General features: G+C 50.3%; 1 protein-coding gene across 1 annotated transcript in view; it reads right to left on the bottom strand.

Annotated features, from left to right (window-relative positions):
* The window catches only part of cep89 (centrosomal protein 89), a 327,319-nt gene that overhangs the window by 72,453 nt on the left and 239,189 nt on the right, over positions 1-15,677 (bottom strand). Inside the window, exons 14-15 of the mRNA XM_090221660.1 lie at positions 15,523-15,638; positions 8,238-8,418 (exon numbers count right to left, since the gene is read on the bottom strand). Coding sequence (XP_090077786.1) covers positions 8,238-8,418; positions 15,523-15,638 — 297 coding nt within the window. The remainder of the gene's footprint in view (positions 1-8,237; positions 8,419-15,522; positions 15,639-15,677) is intronic.

The raw sequence follows: 15,677 nt of genomic DNA, 5'->3' as shown, positions 1-15,677 counted from the left end.
ATCTCTGTTCCTCATCTCTGTTCCATGGTGACCATCTACAGCTGTTCCTCATCTCTGTTCCCCATCTCTGTTCCATGGTGACTATCTACAGCTGTTCCTCATCTCTGTTCCATGGATGGTGACCATCTACAGCTGTTCCTCATCTCTGTTCCTCATCTCTGTTCCTCATCTCTGTTCCTCATCTCTGTTCCATGGTGACTATCTACAGCTGTTCCTCATCTCTGTTCCATGGTGACTATCTACAGCTGTTCCTCATCTCTGTTCCATGGTGACTATCTACAGCTGTTCCTCATCTCTGTTCCATGGTGACTATCTACAGCTGTTCCTCATCTCTGTTCCATGGTGACTATCTACAGCTGTTCCTCATCTCTGTTCCTCATCTCTGTTCCATGGTGACTATCTACAGCTGTTCCTCATCTCTGTTCCATGGTGACTATCTACAGCTGTTCCTCATCTCTGTTCCTCATCTCTGTTCCATGGTGACTATCTACAGCTGTTCCTCATCTCTGTTCCATGGTGACTATCTACAGCTGTTCCTCATCTCTGTTCCATGGTGACTATCTACAGCTGTTCCTCATCTCTGTTCCTCATCTCTGTTCCATGGTGACTATCTACAGCTGTTCCTCATCTCTGTTCCTCATCTCTGTTCCATGGTGACTATCTACAGCTGTTCCTCATCTCTGTTCCTCATCTCTGTTTCATGGTGACTATCTACAGCTGTTCCTCATCTCTGTTCCATGGTGACTATCTACAGCTGTTCCTCATCTCTGTTCCTCATCTCTGTTCAATGGTGACTATCTACAGCTGTTCCTCATCTCTGTTGCTCATCTCTGTTCCATGGTGACTATCTACAGCTGTTCCTCATCTCTGTTCCATGGTGACTATCTACAGCTGTTCCTCATCTCTGTTCCATGGTGACTATCTACAGCTGTTCCTCATCTCTGTTCCTCATCTCTGTTCCATGGTGACCATCTACAGCTGTTCCTCATCTCTGTTCCCCATCTCTGTTCCATGGTGACTATCTACAGCTGTTCCTCATCTCTGTTCCATGGATGGTGACCATCTACAGCTGTTCCTCATCTCTGTTCCTCATCTCTGTTCCTCATCTCTGTTCCATGGTGACTATCTACAGCTGTTCCTCATCTCTGTTCCATGGTGACTATCTACAGCTGTTCCTCATCTCTGTTCCATGGTGACTATCTACAGCTGTCCCTCATCTCTGTTCCATGGTGACTATCTACAGCTGTTCCTCATCTCTGTTCCATGGTGACTATCTACAGCTGTTCCTCATCTCTGTTCCTCATCTCTGTTCCATGGTGACTATCTACAGCTGTTCCTCATCTCTCTTCCATGGTGACTATCTACAGCTGTTCCTCATCCCTGTTCCTCATCTCTGTTCCATGGTGACCATCTACAGCTGTTCCTCGTCTCTGTTCCTCATCTCTGTTCCATGGTGACTATCTACAGCTGTTCCTCATCTCTGTTCCTCATCTCTGTTCCATGGTGACTATCTACAGCTGTTCCTCATCTCTGTTCCATGGTGACTATCTACAGCTGTTCCTCATCTCTGTTCCATGGTGACTATCTACAGCTGTTCCTCATCTCTGTTCCTCATCTCTGTTCCATGGTGACTATCTACAGCTGTTCCTCATCTCTGTTCCTCATCTCTGTTCCATGGTGACTATCTACAGCTGTTCCTCATCTCTGTTCCTCATCTCTGTTCCATGGTGACTATCTACAGCTGTTCCTCATCTCTGTTCCATGGTGACTATCTACAGCTGTTCCTCATCTCTGTTCCTCATCTCTGTTCAATGGTGACTATCTACAGCTGTTCCTCATCTCTGTTGCTCATCTCTGTTCCATGGTGACTATCTACAGCTGCTCCTCATCTCTGTTCCTCATCTCTGTTCCTCATCTCTGTTCCATGGTGACTATCTACAGCTGTTCCTCATCTCTGTTCCATGGTGACTATCTACAGCTGTTCCTCATCTCTGTTCCATGGTGACTATCTACAGCTGTTCCTCATCTCTGTTCCTCATCTCTGTTCCATGGTGACCATCTACAGCTGTTCCTCATCTCTGTTCCCCATCTCTGTTCCATGGTGACTATCTACAGCTGTTCCTCATCTCTGTTCCATGGATGGTGACCATCTACAGCTGTTCCTCATCTCTGTTCCTCATCTCTGTTCCTCATCTCTGTTCCATGGTGACTATCTACAGCTGTTCCTCATCTCTGTTCCATGGTGACTATCTACAGCTGTTCCTCATCTCTGTTCCATGGTGACTATCTACAGCTGTCCCTCATCTCTGTTCCATGGTGACTATCTACAGCTGTTCCTCATCTCTGTTCCATGGTGACTATCTACAGCTGTTCCTCATCTCTGTTCCTCATCTCTGTTCCATGGTGACTATCTACAGCTGTTCCTCATCTCTGTTCCATGGTGACTATCTACAGCTGTTCCTCATCCCTGTTCCTCATCTCTGTTCCATGGTGACCATCTACAGCTGTTCCTCGTCTCTGTTCCTCATCTCTGTTCCATGGTGACTATCTACAGCTGTTCCTCATCTCTGTTCCTCATCTCTGTTCCATGGTGACTATCTACAGCTGTTCCTCATCTCTGTTCCATGGTGACTATCTACAGCTGTTCCTCATCTCTGTTCCATGGTGACTATCTACAGCTGTTCCTCATCTCTGTTCCTCATCTCTGTTCCTCATCTCTGTTCCATGGTGACTATCTACAGCTGTTCCTCATCTCTGTTCCTCATCTCTGTTCCATGGTGACTATATACAGCTGTTCCTCATCTCTGTTCCATGGTGACTATATACAGCTGTTCCTCATCTCTGTTCCTCATCTCTGTTCCTAATCCCTGTTCCTCTTCCCTGTTCCTCTTCCCTGTTCCTCATCTCTGTTCCTCATCCCTGTTCCTCATCTCTGTTCCATGGTGACTATATACAGCTGTTCCTCATCTCTGTTCCATGGTGACTATATACAGCTGTTCCTCATCTCTGTTCCTCATGTTTGTTCCTAATCCCTGTTCATCATCCCTGTTCCTCTTCCCTGTTCCTCATCTCTGTTCCTCATCTCTGTTAAATGGTGACTATATACAGCTGTTCCTCATCTCTGTTCCATGGTGACTATCTACAGCTGTTCCTCATCTCTGTTCCTCATCTCTGTTCCATGGTGACTATCTACAGCTGTTCCTCGTCTCTGTTCCTCATCTCTGTTCCATGGTGACTATCTACAGCTGTTCCTCATCTCTGTTCCATGGTGACTATCTACAGCTGTTCCTCATCTCTGTTCCATGGTGACTATCTACAGCTGTTCCTCATCTCTGTTCCTCATCTCTGTTCCATGGTGACTATCTACAGCTGTTCCTCATCTCTGTTCCATGGTGACCATCTACAGCTGTTCCTCATCTCTGTTCCTCATCTCTGTTCCATGGTGACTATCTACAGCTGTTCCTCATCTCTGTTCCTCATCTCTGTTCCATGGTGACTATCTACAGCTGTTCCTCATCTCTGTTCCTCATCTCTGTTCCATGGTGACTATCTACAGCTGTTCCTCATCTCTGTTCCATGGTGACTATCTACAGCTGTTCCTCATCTCTGTTCCTCATCTCTGTTCAATGGTGACTATCTACAGCTGTTCCTCATCTCTGTTGCTCATCTCTGTTCCATGGTGACTATCTACAGCTGCTCCTCATCTCTGTTCCTCATCTCTGTTCCTCATCTCTGTTCCATGGTGACTATCTACAGCTGTTCCTCATCTCTGTTCCATGGTGACTATCTACAGCTGTTCCTCATCTCTGTTCCATGGTGACTATCTACAGCTGTTCCTCATCTCTGTTCCTCATCTCTGTTCCATGGTGACCATCTACAGCTGTTCCTCATCTCTGTTCCCCATCTCTGTTCCATGGTGACTATCTACAGCTGTTCCTCATCTCTGTTCCATGGATGGTGACCATCTACAGCTGTTCCTCATCTCTGTTCCTCATCTCTGTTCCTCATCTCTGTTCCATGGTGACTATCTACAGCTGTTCCTCATCTCTGTTCCATGGTGACTATCTACAGCTGTTCCTCATCTCTGTTCCATGGTGACTATCTACAGCTGTTCCTCATCTCTGTTCCATGGTGACTATCTACAGCTGTTCCTCATCTCTGTTCCATGGTGACTATCTACAGCTGTTCCTCATCTCTGTTCCTCATCTCTGTTCCATGGTGACTATCTACAGCTGTTCCTCATCTCTGTTCCATGGTGACTATCTACAGCTGTTCCTCATCTCTGTTCCTCATCTCTGTTCCATGGTGACTATCTACAGCTGTTCCTCATCTCTGTTCCATGGTGACTATCTACAGCTGTTCCTCATCTCTGTTCCATGGTGACTATCTACAGCTGTTCCTCATCTCTGTTCCTCATCTCTGTTCCATGGTGACTATCTACAGCTGTTCCTCATCTCTGTTCCTCATCTCTGTTCCATGGTGACTATCTACAGCTGTTCCTCATCTCTGTTCCTCATCTCTGTTTCATGGTGACTATCTACAGCTGTTCCTCATCTCTGTTCCATGGTGACTATCTACAGCTGTTCCTCATCTCTGTTCCTCATCTCTGTTCAATGGTGACTATCTACAGCTGTTCCTCATCTCTGTTGCTCATCTCTGTTCCATGGTGACTATCTACAGCTGCTCCTCATCTCTGTTCCTCATCTCTGTTCCTCATCTCTGTTCCATGGTGACTATCTACAGCTGTTCCTCATCTCTGTTCCATGGTGACTATCTACAGCTGTTCCTCATCTCTGTTCCATGGTGACTATCTACAGCTGTTCCTCATCTCTGTTCCTCATCTCTGTTCCATGGTGACCATCTACAGCTGTTCCTCATCTCTGTTCCCCATCTCTGTTCCATGGTGACTATCTACAGCTGTTCCTCATCTCTGTTCCATGGATGGTGACCATCTACAGCTGTTCCTCATCTCTGTTCCTCATCTCTGTTCCTCATCTCTGTTCCATGGTGACTATCTACAGCTGTTCCTCATCTCTGTTCCATGGTGACTATCTACAGCTGTTCCTCATCTCTGTTCCATGGTGACTATCTACAGCTGTCCCTCATCTCTGTTCCATGGTGACTATCTACAGCTGTTCCTCATCTCTGTTCCATGGTGACTATCTACAGCTGTTCCTCATCTCTGTTCCATGGTGACTATCTACAGCTGTTCCTCATCTCTCTTCCATGGTGACTATCTACAGCTGTTCCTCATCCCTGTTCCTCATCTCTGTTCCATGGTGACCATCTACAGCTGTTCCTCGTCTCTGTTCCTCATCTCTGTTCCATGGTGACTATCTACAGCTGTTCCTCATCTCTGTTCCTCATCTCTGTTCCATGGTGACTATCTACAGCTGTTCCTCATCTCTGTTCCATGGTGACTATCTACAGCTGTTCCTCATCTCTGTTCCATGGTGACTATCTACAGCTGTTCCTCATCTCTGTTCCTCATCTCTGTTCCATGGTGACTATCTACAGCTGTTCCTCATCTCTGTTCCTCATCTCTGTTCCATGGTGACTATCTACAGCTGTTCCTCATCTCTGTTCCTCATCTCTGTTCCATGGTGACTATCTACAGCTGTTCCTCATCTCTGTTCCATGGTGACTATCTACAGCTGTTCCTCATCTCTGTTCCTCATCTCTGTTCAATGGTGACTATCTACAGCTGTTCCTCATCTCTGTTGCTCATCTCTGTTCCATGGTGACTATCTACAGCTGCTCCTCATCTCTGTTCCTCATCTCTGTTCCTCATCTCTGTTCCATGGTGACTATCTACAGCTGTTCCTCATCTCTGTTCCATGGTGACTATCTACAGCTGTTCCTCATCTCTGTTCCATGGTGACTATCTACAGCTGTTCCTCATCTCTGTTCCTCATCTCTGTTCCATGGTGACCATCTACAGCTGTTCCTCATCTCTGTTCCCCATCTCTGTTCCATGGTGACTATCTACAGCTGTTCCTCATCTCTGTTCCATGGATGGTGACCATCTACAGCTGTTCCTCATCTCTGTTCCTCATCTCTGTTCCTCATCTCTGTTCCATGGTGACTATCTACAGCTGTTCCTCATCTCTGTTCCATGGTGACTATCTACAGCTGTTCCTCATCTCTGTTCCATGGTGACTATCTACAGCTGTCCCTCATCTCTGTTCCATGGTGACTATCTACAGCTGTTCCTCATCTCTGTTCCATGGTGACTATCTACAGCTGTTCCTCATCTCTGTTCCTCATCTCTGTTCCATGGTGACTATCTACAGCTGTTCCTCATCTCTGTTCCATGGTGACTATCTACAGCTGTTCCTCATCCCTGTTCCTCATCTCTGTTCCATGGTGACCATCTACAGCTGTTCCTCGTCTCTGTTCCTCATCTCTGTTCCATGGTGACTATCTACAGCTGTTCCTCATCTCTGTTCCTCATCTCTGTTCCATGGTGACTATCTACAGCTGTTCCTCATCTCTGTTCCATGGTGACTATCTACAGCTGTTCCTCATCTCTGTTCCATGGTGACTATCTACAGCTGTTCCTCATCTCTGTTCCTCATCTCTGTTCCTCATCTCTGTTCCATGGTGACTATCTACAGCTGTTCCTCATCTCTGTTCCTCATCTCTGTTCCATGGTGACTATATACAGCTGTTCCTCATCTCTGTTCCATGGTGACTATATACAGCTGTTCCTCATCTCTGTTCCTCATCTCTGTTCCTAATCCCTGTTCCTCTTCCCTGTTCCTCTTCCCTGTTCCTCATCTCTGTTCCTCATCCCTGTTCCTCATCTCTGTTCCATGGTGACTATATACAGCTGTTCCTCATCTCTGTTCCATGGTGACTATATACAGCTGTTCCTCATCTCTGTTCCTCATGTTTGTTCCTAATCCCTGTTCATCATCCCTGTTCCTCTTCCCTGTTCCTCATCTCTGTTCCTCATCTCTGTTAAATGGTGACTATATACAGCTGTTCCTCATCTCTGTTCCATGGTGACTATCTACAGCTGTTCCTCATCTCTGTTCCTCATCTCTGTTCCATGGTGACTATCTACAGCTGTTCCTCGTCTCTGTTCCTCATCTCTGTTCCATGGTGACTATCTACAGCTGTTCCTCATCTCTGTTCCATGGTGACTATCTACAGCTGTTCCTCATCTCTGTTCCTCATCTCTGTTCCATGGTGACTATCTACAGCTGTTCCTCATCTCTGAACCTATGACCACGTCTGAACCTATGGACCTATGACCACGTCTGAACCTATGACAACGTCTGAAACTATGACCACGTCTGAACCTATGACCACGTCTGAACCTATGACCACGTCTGAACCTATGACCACGACTGATCCTATGACCAAGTCTGATCCTATGACCACGTCTGAAACTATGACCACGTCTGAAACTATGACCACGACTGATCCTATGACCACGACTGATCCTATGACAACGTCTGAAACCATGACCACGTCTGAACCTATGACCACGTCTGAACCTATGACCACGTCTGAACCTATGACCACGACTGATCCTATGACCAAGTCTGATCCTATGACCACGACTGATCCTATGACCAAGTCTGATCCTATGACCACGTCTGAAACTATGATCACGTCTGATCCTATGACCAAGTCTGATCCTATGACCACGTCTGAACCCATGACCACGTCTGATCCTATGAACCCATGACCACGTCTGATCCTATGAACCCATGACCACGTCTGATCCTATGAACCTATGACCACGTCTGATCCTATGAACCTATGACCACGTCTGAACCTATGACCACGTCTGAACCTATGACCCCGTGCAGTGTATTGTATATCATCCCAGTGTATTATAACTAGCTACCGTTTGAGTTTGGTGGTGATGGCGTGGTGTTCATCCCAGTGTATTATAACCGTTTGAGTTTGGTGGTGATGGCGTGGTGTTCATCCCAGTGTATTATAACTAGCTACCGTTTGAGTTTGGTGGTGATGGCGTGGTGTTCGTCCCAGTGTATTATAACCGTTTGAATTGGTGGTGATGGCGTGATGTTCGTCCCAGTGTATTATAACTAGCTACCGTTTGAGTTTGGTGGTGATGGCGTGGTGTTCATCCCAGTGTATTATAACTAGCGACCGTTTGAGTTTGGTGGCGATGGCGTGATGTTCGTCCCAGTGTATTATAACTACCGTTTGAGTTTGGTGGTGATGGCGTGGTGTTCATCCCAGTGTATTATAACTACCGTTTGAGTTTGGTGGCGATGGCGTGGTGTTCGTCCCAGCTGACTGCATTCTCCAGACTGCACCGTGCCTGCATGTGTTCTGTCTGCAGAGTGTGGAGCTCACTCCTCGTTACCTCCAGCTCCCCCTCCAGCCTCTGCTTCTCTGCCTCCAGCAACATCAGCTGCTTACACACCTTAGAGACTGGGGGGGAGGAGGGAAGATGGGGTGAGGGAGGAGGGGGGAGAGAGGAAGGGGGGAACAGTTCATGGAGATAACTTTCAACTCTGAAGATCTCTACCAGACACCTCCAGCAGGGTGACTTCTACCAATCAACTCCAGCAGGGTGACTTCTACCAGACACCTCCAGCAGGGTGACTTCTACCAGACACCACCAGCAGGGTGAAGACTTCTACCTCCAGCAGGGTGAAGACTTCTACCAGACACCTCCAGCAGGGTGAAGACTTCTACCAGACACCTCCAGCAGGGTGAAGACTTCTACCATGCACCTCCAGCAGGGTGTAGACTTCTACCAGACACCTCCAGCAGGGTGAAGACTTCTACCAGACACCTCCAGCAGGGTGAAGACTTCTACCAGACACCTCCAGCAGGGTGAAGACTTCTACCAGACACCTCCAGCGGGGTGAAGACTTCTACCAGACACCTCCAGCAGGGTGAAGACTTCTACCAGACACCTCCAGCAGGGTGAAGACTTCTACCATTCACCTCCAGCAGGGTGAAGACTTCTACCAGACACCTCCAGCGGGGTGAAGACTTCTACCAGACACCTTCAGCAGGGTGAAGACTTCTACCAGACACCTCCAGCAGGGTGAAGACTTCTACCAGACACCTCCAGCGGGGTGAAGACTTCTACCTCCAGCAGGGTGAAGACTTCTACCAGACACCTCCAGCAGGGTGAAGACTTCTACCATTCACCTCCAGCGGGGTGAAGACTTCTACCAGACACCTCCAGCAGGGTGAAGACTTCTACCAGACACCTCCAGCGGGGTGAAGACTTCTACCAGACACCTCCAGCGGGGTGAAGACTTCTACCATTCACCTCCAGCAGGGTGAAGACTTCTACCAGACACCTCCAGCAGGGTGAAGACTTCTACCAGACACCTCCAGCAGGGTGAAGACTTCTACCAGACACCTCCAGCAGGGTGAAGACTTCTACCAGACACCTCCAGCAGGGTGAAGACTTCTACCATTCACCTCCAGCAGGGTGAAGACTTCTACCATGCACCTCCAGCAGGGTGTAGACTTCTACCATTCACCTCCAGCAGGGTGTAGACTTCTACCAGACACCTCCAGCAGGGTGAAGACTTCTACCAGACACCTCCAGCAGGGTGAAGACTTCTACCAGACACCTCCAGCAGGGTGAAGACTTCTACCAGACACCTCCAGCAGGGTGAAGACTTCTACTAGACACCTCCAGCGGGGTGAAGACTTCTACCAGACACCTCCAGCAGGGTGAAGACTTCTACCAGACACCTCCAGCAGGGTGAAGACTTCTACCATTCACCTCCAGCGGGGTGAAGACTTCTACCAGACACCTCCAGCAGGGTGAAGACTTCTACCAGACACCTCCAGCAGGGTGAAGACTTCTACCAGACACCTCCAGCGGGGTGAAGACTTCTACCTCCAGCAGGGTGAAGACTTCTACCAGACACCTCCAGCAGGGTGAAGACTTCTACCAGACACCTCCAGCAGGGTGAAGACTTCTACCATTCACCTCCAGCAGGGTGAAGACTTCTACCAGACACCTCCAGCGGGGTGAAGACTTCTACCAGACACCTCCAGCAGGGTGAAGACTTCTACCAGACACCTCCAGCAGGGTGAAGACTTCTACCAGACACCTCCAGCGGGGTGAAGACTTCTACCTCCAGCAGGGTGAAGACTTCTACCAGACACCTCCAGCAGGGTGAAGACTTCTACCATTCACCTCCAGCGGGGTGAAGACTTCTACCAGACACCTCCAGCAGGGTGAAGACTTCTACCAGACACCTCCAGCGGGGTGAAGACTTCTACCAGACACCTCCAGCGGGGTGAAGACTTCTACCATTCACCTCCAGCAGAGTGAAGACTTCTACCAGACACCTCCAGCAGGGTGAAGACTTCTACCATTCACCTCCAGCAGGGTGAAGACTTCTACCAGACACCTCCAGCAGGGTGAAGACTTCTACCAGACACCTCCAGCGGGGTGAAGACTTCTACCTCCAGCAGGGTGAAGACTTCTACCAGACACCTCCAGCAGGGTGAAGACTTCTACCATTCACCTCCAGCAGGGTGAAGACTTCTACCAGACACATCCAGCGGGGTGAAGACTTCTACCAGACACCTCCAGCGGGGTGAAGACTTCTACCAACCACCTCCAGCAGGGTGAAGACTTCTACCAGACACCTCCAGCGGGGTGAAGACTTCTACCAGACACCTCCAGCGGGGTGAAGACTTCTACCATTCACCTCCAGCAGGGTGAAGACTTCTACCAGACACCTCCAGCGGGGTGAAGACTTCTACCAGACACCTCCAGCGGGGTGAAGACTTCTACCAACCACCTCCAGCAGGGTGAAGACTTCTACCAGACACCTCCAGCGGGGTCAAGACTTCTACCAGACACCTCCAGCAGGGTGAAGACTTCTGCCATTCACCTACAGCGGGGTGAAGACTTCTACCAACCACCTCCAGCAGGGTGAAGACTTCTACCATTCACCTCCAGCGGGGTCAAGACTTCTACCAGACACCTCCAGCAGGGTGAAGACTTCTGCCATTCACCTACAGCGGGGTGAAGACTTCTGCCAGACACCTCCAGCAGGGTGAAGACTTCTACCAGACACCTCCAGCAGGGTGACGACTTCTACCAGACACCTCCAGCGGGGTGAAGACTTCTACCATTCACCTACAGCAGGGTGAAGACTTCTACCAGACACCTCCAGCAGGGTGAAGACTTCTACCAGACACCTCTAGCGGGGTGAAGAATTCTACCAGACACCTCCAGCAGGGTGAAGACTTCTCCCTCCAGCAGGGTGAAGACTTCTACCATTCACCTCCAGCAGGGTCAAGACTTCTACCATTCACCTCCAGCAGGGTGAAGACTTCTACCAGACACCTCCAGCGGGGTGAAGACTTCTACCAGACACCTCCAGCAGGGTGAAGACTTCTACCAGACACCTCCAGCAGGGTGAAGACTTCTACCAGACACCTCCAGCGGGGTGAATACTTCTACCAGACACCTCCAGCAGGGTGAAGACTTCTACTAGACACCTCCAGCAGGGTGAAGACTTCTACCATTCACCTCCAGTAGTGTGAAGACTTCTACCAGACACCTCCAGCGGGGTCAAGACTTCTACCATTCACTTTCAGCGGGGTGAAGACTTCTACCAGACACCTCCAGCAGGGTGAAGACTTCTACCAGACACCTCCAGCAGTGTGAAGACTTCTACCCATCACCTCCAGCAGGGTGAAGACTTCTACCAGACACCTCCAGCGGGGTGAAGACTTCTACCAGACACCTCCAGCAGGGTGAAGACTTCTACCTCCAGCAGGGTGAAGACTTCTACCAGACACCTCCAGCAGGGTGAAGACTTCTACCTCCAGCAGGGTGAAGACTTCTACCATTCACCTCCAGTAGTGTGAAGACTTCTACCAATCACCTCCAGCAGGGTGAAGACTTCTACCAGACACCTCCAGCGGGGTGAAGACTTCTACCAGACACCTCCAGCAGGGTGAAGACTTCTACCAGACACCTCCAGCAGGGTGAAGACTTCTACCTCCAGCAGGGTGAAGACTTCTACCATTCACCTCCAGCGGGGTCAAGACTTCTACCATTCACCTCCAGCGGGGTCAAGACTTCTACCAGACACCTCCAGCAGGGTGAAGACTTCTACCAACCACCTCCAGCAGGGTGAAGACTTCTACCAATCACCTCCAGCAGGGTGAAGACTTCTACCATGCACCTCCAGCAGCGTGTAGACTTCTACCATTCACCTCCAGCAGGGTGTAGACTTCTACCAGACACCTCCAGCAGCGTGTAGACTTCTACCATTCACCTCCAGCAGGGTGTAGACTTCTACCAGACACCTCCAGCAGGGTGAAGACTTCTACCAGACACCTCCAGCAGGGTGAAGACTTCTACCAGACACCTCCAGCAGGGTGAAGACTTCTACCAGACACCTCCAGCAGGGTGAAGACTTCTACCATTCACCTCCAGCGGGGTGAAGACTTCTACCAGACACCTCCAGCAGGGTGAAGACTTCTACCATTCACCTCCAGCGGGGTGAAGACTTCTACCATTCACCTCCAGCGGGGTGAAGACTTCTACCATTCACCTCCAGCGGGGTGAAGACTTCTACCAGACACCTCCAGCAGGGTGAAGACTTCTACCAGACACCTCCAGCAGGGTGAAGACTTCTACCAGACACCTCCAGCAGGGTGAAGACTTCTACCAGACACCTCCAGCAGGGTGAAGACTTCTACCAGACACCTCCAGCAGGGTGAAGACTTCTACCAGACACCTCCAGCAGGGTGAAGACTTCTACCAGACACCTCCAGCAGGGTGAAGACTTCTACCAGACACCTCCAGCAGGGTGAAGACTTCTACCATTCACCTCCAGCGGGGTGAAGACTTCTACCATTCACCTCCAGCGGGGTGAAGACTTCTACCATTCACCTCCAGCGGGGTGAAGACTTCTACCAGACACCTCCAGCAGGGTGAAGACTTCTACCAGACACCTCCAGCAGGGTGAAGACTTCTACCAGACACCTCCAGCAGGGTGAAGACTTCTACCAGACACCTCCAGCAGGGTGAAGACTTCTACCAGACACCTCCAGCAGGGTGAAGACTTCTACCAGACACCTCCAGCAGGGTGAAGACTTCTACCATTCACCTCCAGCGAGGTGAAGACTTCTACCAGACACCTCCAGCAGGGTGAAGACTTCTACCAGACACCTCCAGCAGGGTGAAGACTTCTACCAGACACCTCCAGCAGGGTGAAGACTTCTACCAGACACCTCCAGCAGGGTGAAGACTTCTACCATTCACATCCAGCGGGGTGAAGACTTCTACCATTCACCTCCAGCAGGGTGAAGACTTCTACCAGACACCTCCAGCGGCGTGAAGACTTCTACCAGACACCTCCAGCAGGGTGAAGACTTCTACAAGACACCTCCAGCAGGGTGAAGACTTCTACCATTCACCTCCAGCAGGGTGAAGACTTCTACCAGACACCTCCAGCAGGGTGAAGACTTCTACCAGACACCTCCAGCAGGGTGTAGACTTCTACCAGACACCTCCAGCAGGGTGAAGACTTCTACCAGACACCTCCAGCAGGGTGAAGACTTCTACCAGACACCTCCAGCAGGGTGAAGACTTCTACCAGACACCTCCAGCAGGGTGAAGACTTCTACCAGACACCTCCAGCAGGGTGAAGACTTCTACCATTCACCTCCAGCGGGGTGAAGACTTCTACCAGACACCTCCAGCAGGGTGAAGACTTCTACCATTCACCTCCAGCGGGGTGAAGACTTCTACCATTCACCTCCAGTGGGGTGAAGACTTCTACCATTCACCTCCAGCGGGGTGAAGACTTCTACCAGACACCTCCAGCAGGGTGAAGACTTCTACCAGACACCTCCAGCAGGGTGAAGACTTCTACCAGACACCTCCAGCAGGGTGAAGACTTCTACCAGACACCTCCAGCAGGGTGAAGACTTCTACCGGACACCTCCAGCAGGGTGAAGACTTCTACCAGACACCTCCAGCAGGGTGAAGACTTCTACCATTCACCTCCAGCGAGGTGAAGACTTCTACCAGACACCTCCAGCAGGGTGAAGACTTCTACCAGACACCTCCAGCAGGGTGAAGACTTCTACCAGACACCTCCAGCAGGGTGAAGACTTCTACCAGACACCTCCAGCAGGGTGAAGACTTCTACCATTCACATCCAGCGGGGTGAAGACTTCTACCATTCACCTCCAGCAGGGTGAAGACTTCTACCAGACACCTCCAGCGGCGTGAAGACTTCTACCAGACACCTCCAGCAGGGTGAAGACTTCTACAAGACACCTCCAGCAGGGTGAAGACTTCTACCATTCACCTCCAGCAGGGTGAAGACTTCTACCAGACACCTCCAGCAGGGTGAAGACTTCTACCAGACACCTCCAGCAGGGTGTAGACTTCTACCAGACACCTCCAGCAGGGTGAAGACTTCTACCAGACACCTCCAGCAGGGTGAAGACTTCTACCAGACACCTCCAGCAGGGTGAAGACTTCTACCAGACACCTCCAGCAGGGTGAAGACTTCTACCAGACACCTCCAGCAGGGTGAAGACTTCTACCATTCACCTCCAGCGGGGTGAAGACTTCTACCAGACACCTCCAGCAGGGTGAAGACTTCTACCATTCACCTCCAGCGGGGTGAAGACTTCTACCATTCACCTCCAGTGGGGTGAAGACTTCTACCATTCACCTCCAGCGGGGTGAAGACTTCTACCAGACACCTCCAGCAGGGTGAAGACTTCTACCAGACACCTCCAGCAGGGTGAAGACTTCTACCAGACACCTCCAGCAGGGTGAAGACTTCTACCAGACACCTCCAGCAGGGTGAAGACTTCTACCAGACACCTCCAGCAGGGTGAAGACTTCTACCAGACACCTCCAGCAGGGTGAAGACTTCTACCATTCACCTCCAGCGAGGTGAAGACTTCTACCAGACACCTCCAGCAGGGTGAAGACTTCTACCAGACACCTCCAGCAGGGTGAAGACTTCTACCAGACACCTCCAGCAGGGTGAAGACTTCTACCAGACACCTCCAGCAGGGTGAAGACTTCTACCATTCACATCCAGCGGGGTGAAGACTTCTACCATTCACCTCCAGCAGGGTGAAGACTTCTACCAGACACCTCCAGCGGCGTGAAGACTTCTACCAGACACCTCCAGCAGGGTGAAGACTTCTACAAGACACCTCCAGCAGGGTGAAGACTTCTACCATTCACCTCCAGCAGGGTGAAGACTTCTACCAGACACCTCCAGCAGGGTGAAGACTTCTACCAGACACCTCCAGCAGGGTGAAGACTTCTACTATTCACCTCCAGCAGGGTGAAGACTTCTACCAGACACCTCCAGCAGGGTGAAGACTTCTACCAGACACCTCCAGCAGGGTGAAGACTTCTACCATTCACCTCTATTAGGGTTTGATACAGTGTTAATATGAATGTGTAGAATGTAGAAACAGAATGTAACTAGTTTCTATAGTAGAATCTGAAAGAGGGGGGCTCAGGGGTGATTACTGGTGTCTGTCCCTCCCTACCCTCAGTCAAATGTCTCCCATGACTGTCCTTTGCCTTCGTATGCTGCACCTCCAGCTGCTCTATAAGGACCTGGTTCTCCTGAAGTACCAGACGGGCCTGCTCCTGGAGCTGCCTCCTGGGGAGGGGGGGGGGGGGGGGGGGAGGTAGAAAAGTG

Source organism: Oncorhynchus mykiss, chromosome 26, assembly GCF_057628025.1.
Source record: "Oncorhynchus mykiss isolate SJ-2025 chromosome 26, ASM5762802v1, whole genome shotgun sequence".
Lineage (NCBI taxonomy): Eukaryota > Metazoa > Chordata > Actinopteri > Salmoniformes > Salmonidae > Oncorhynchus > Oncorhynchus mykiss.
Note: the sequence above shows the minus strand (reverse complement) of the source record. Positions and strands in the feature narration are given on the sequence as shown.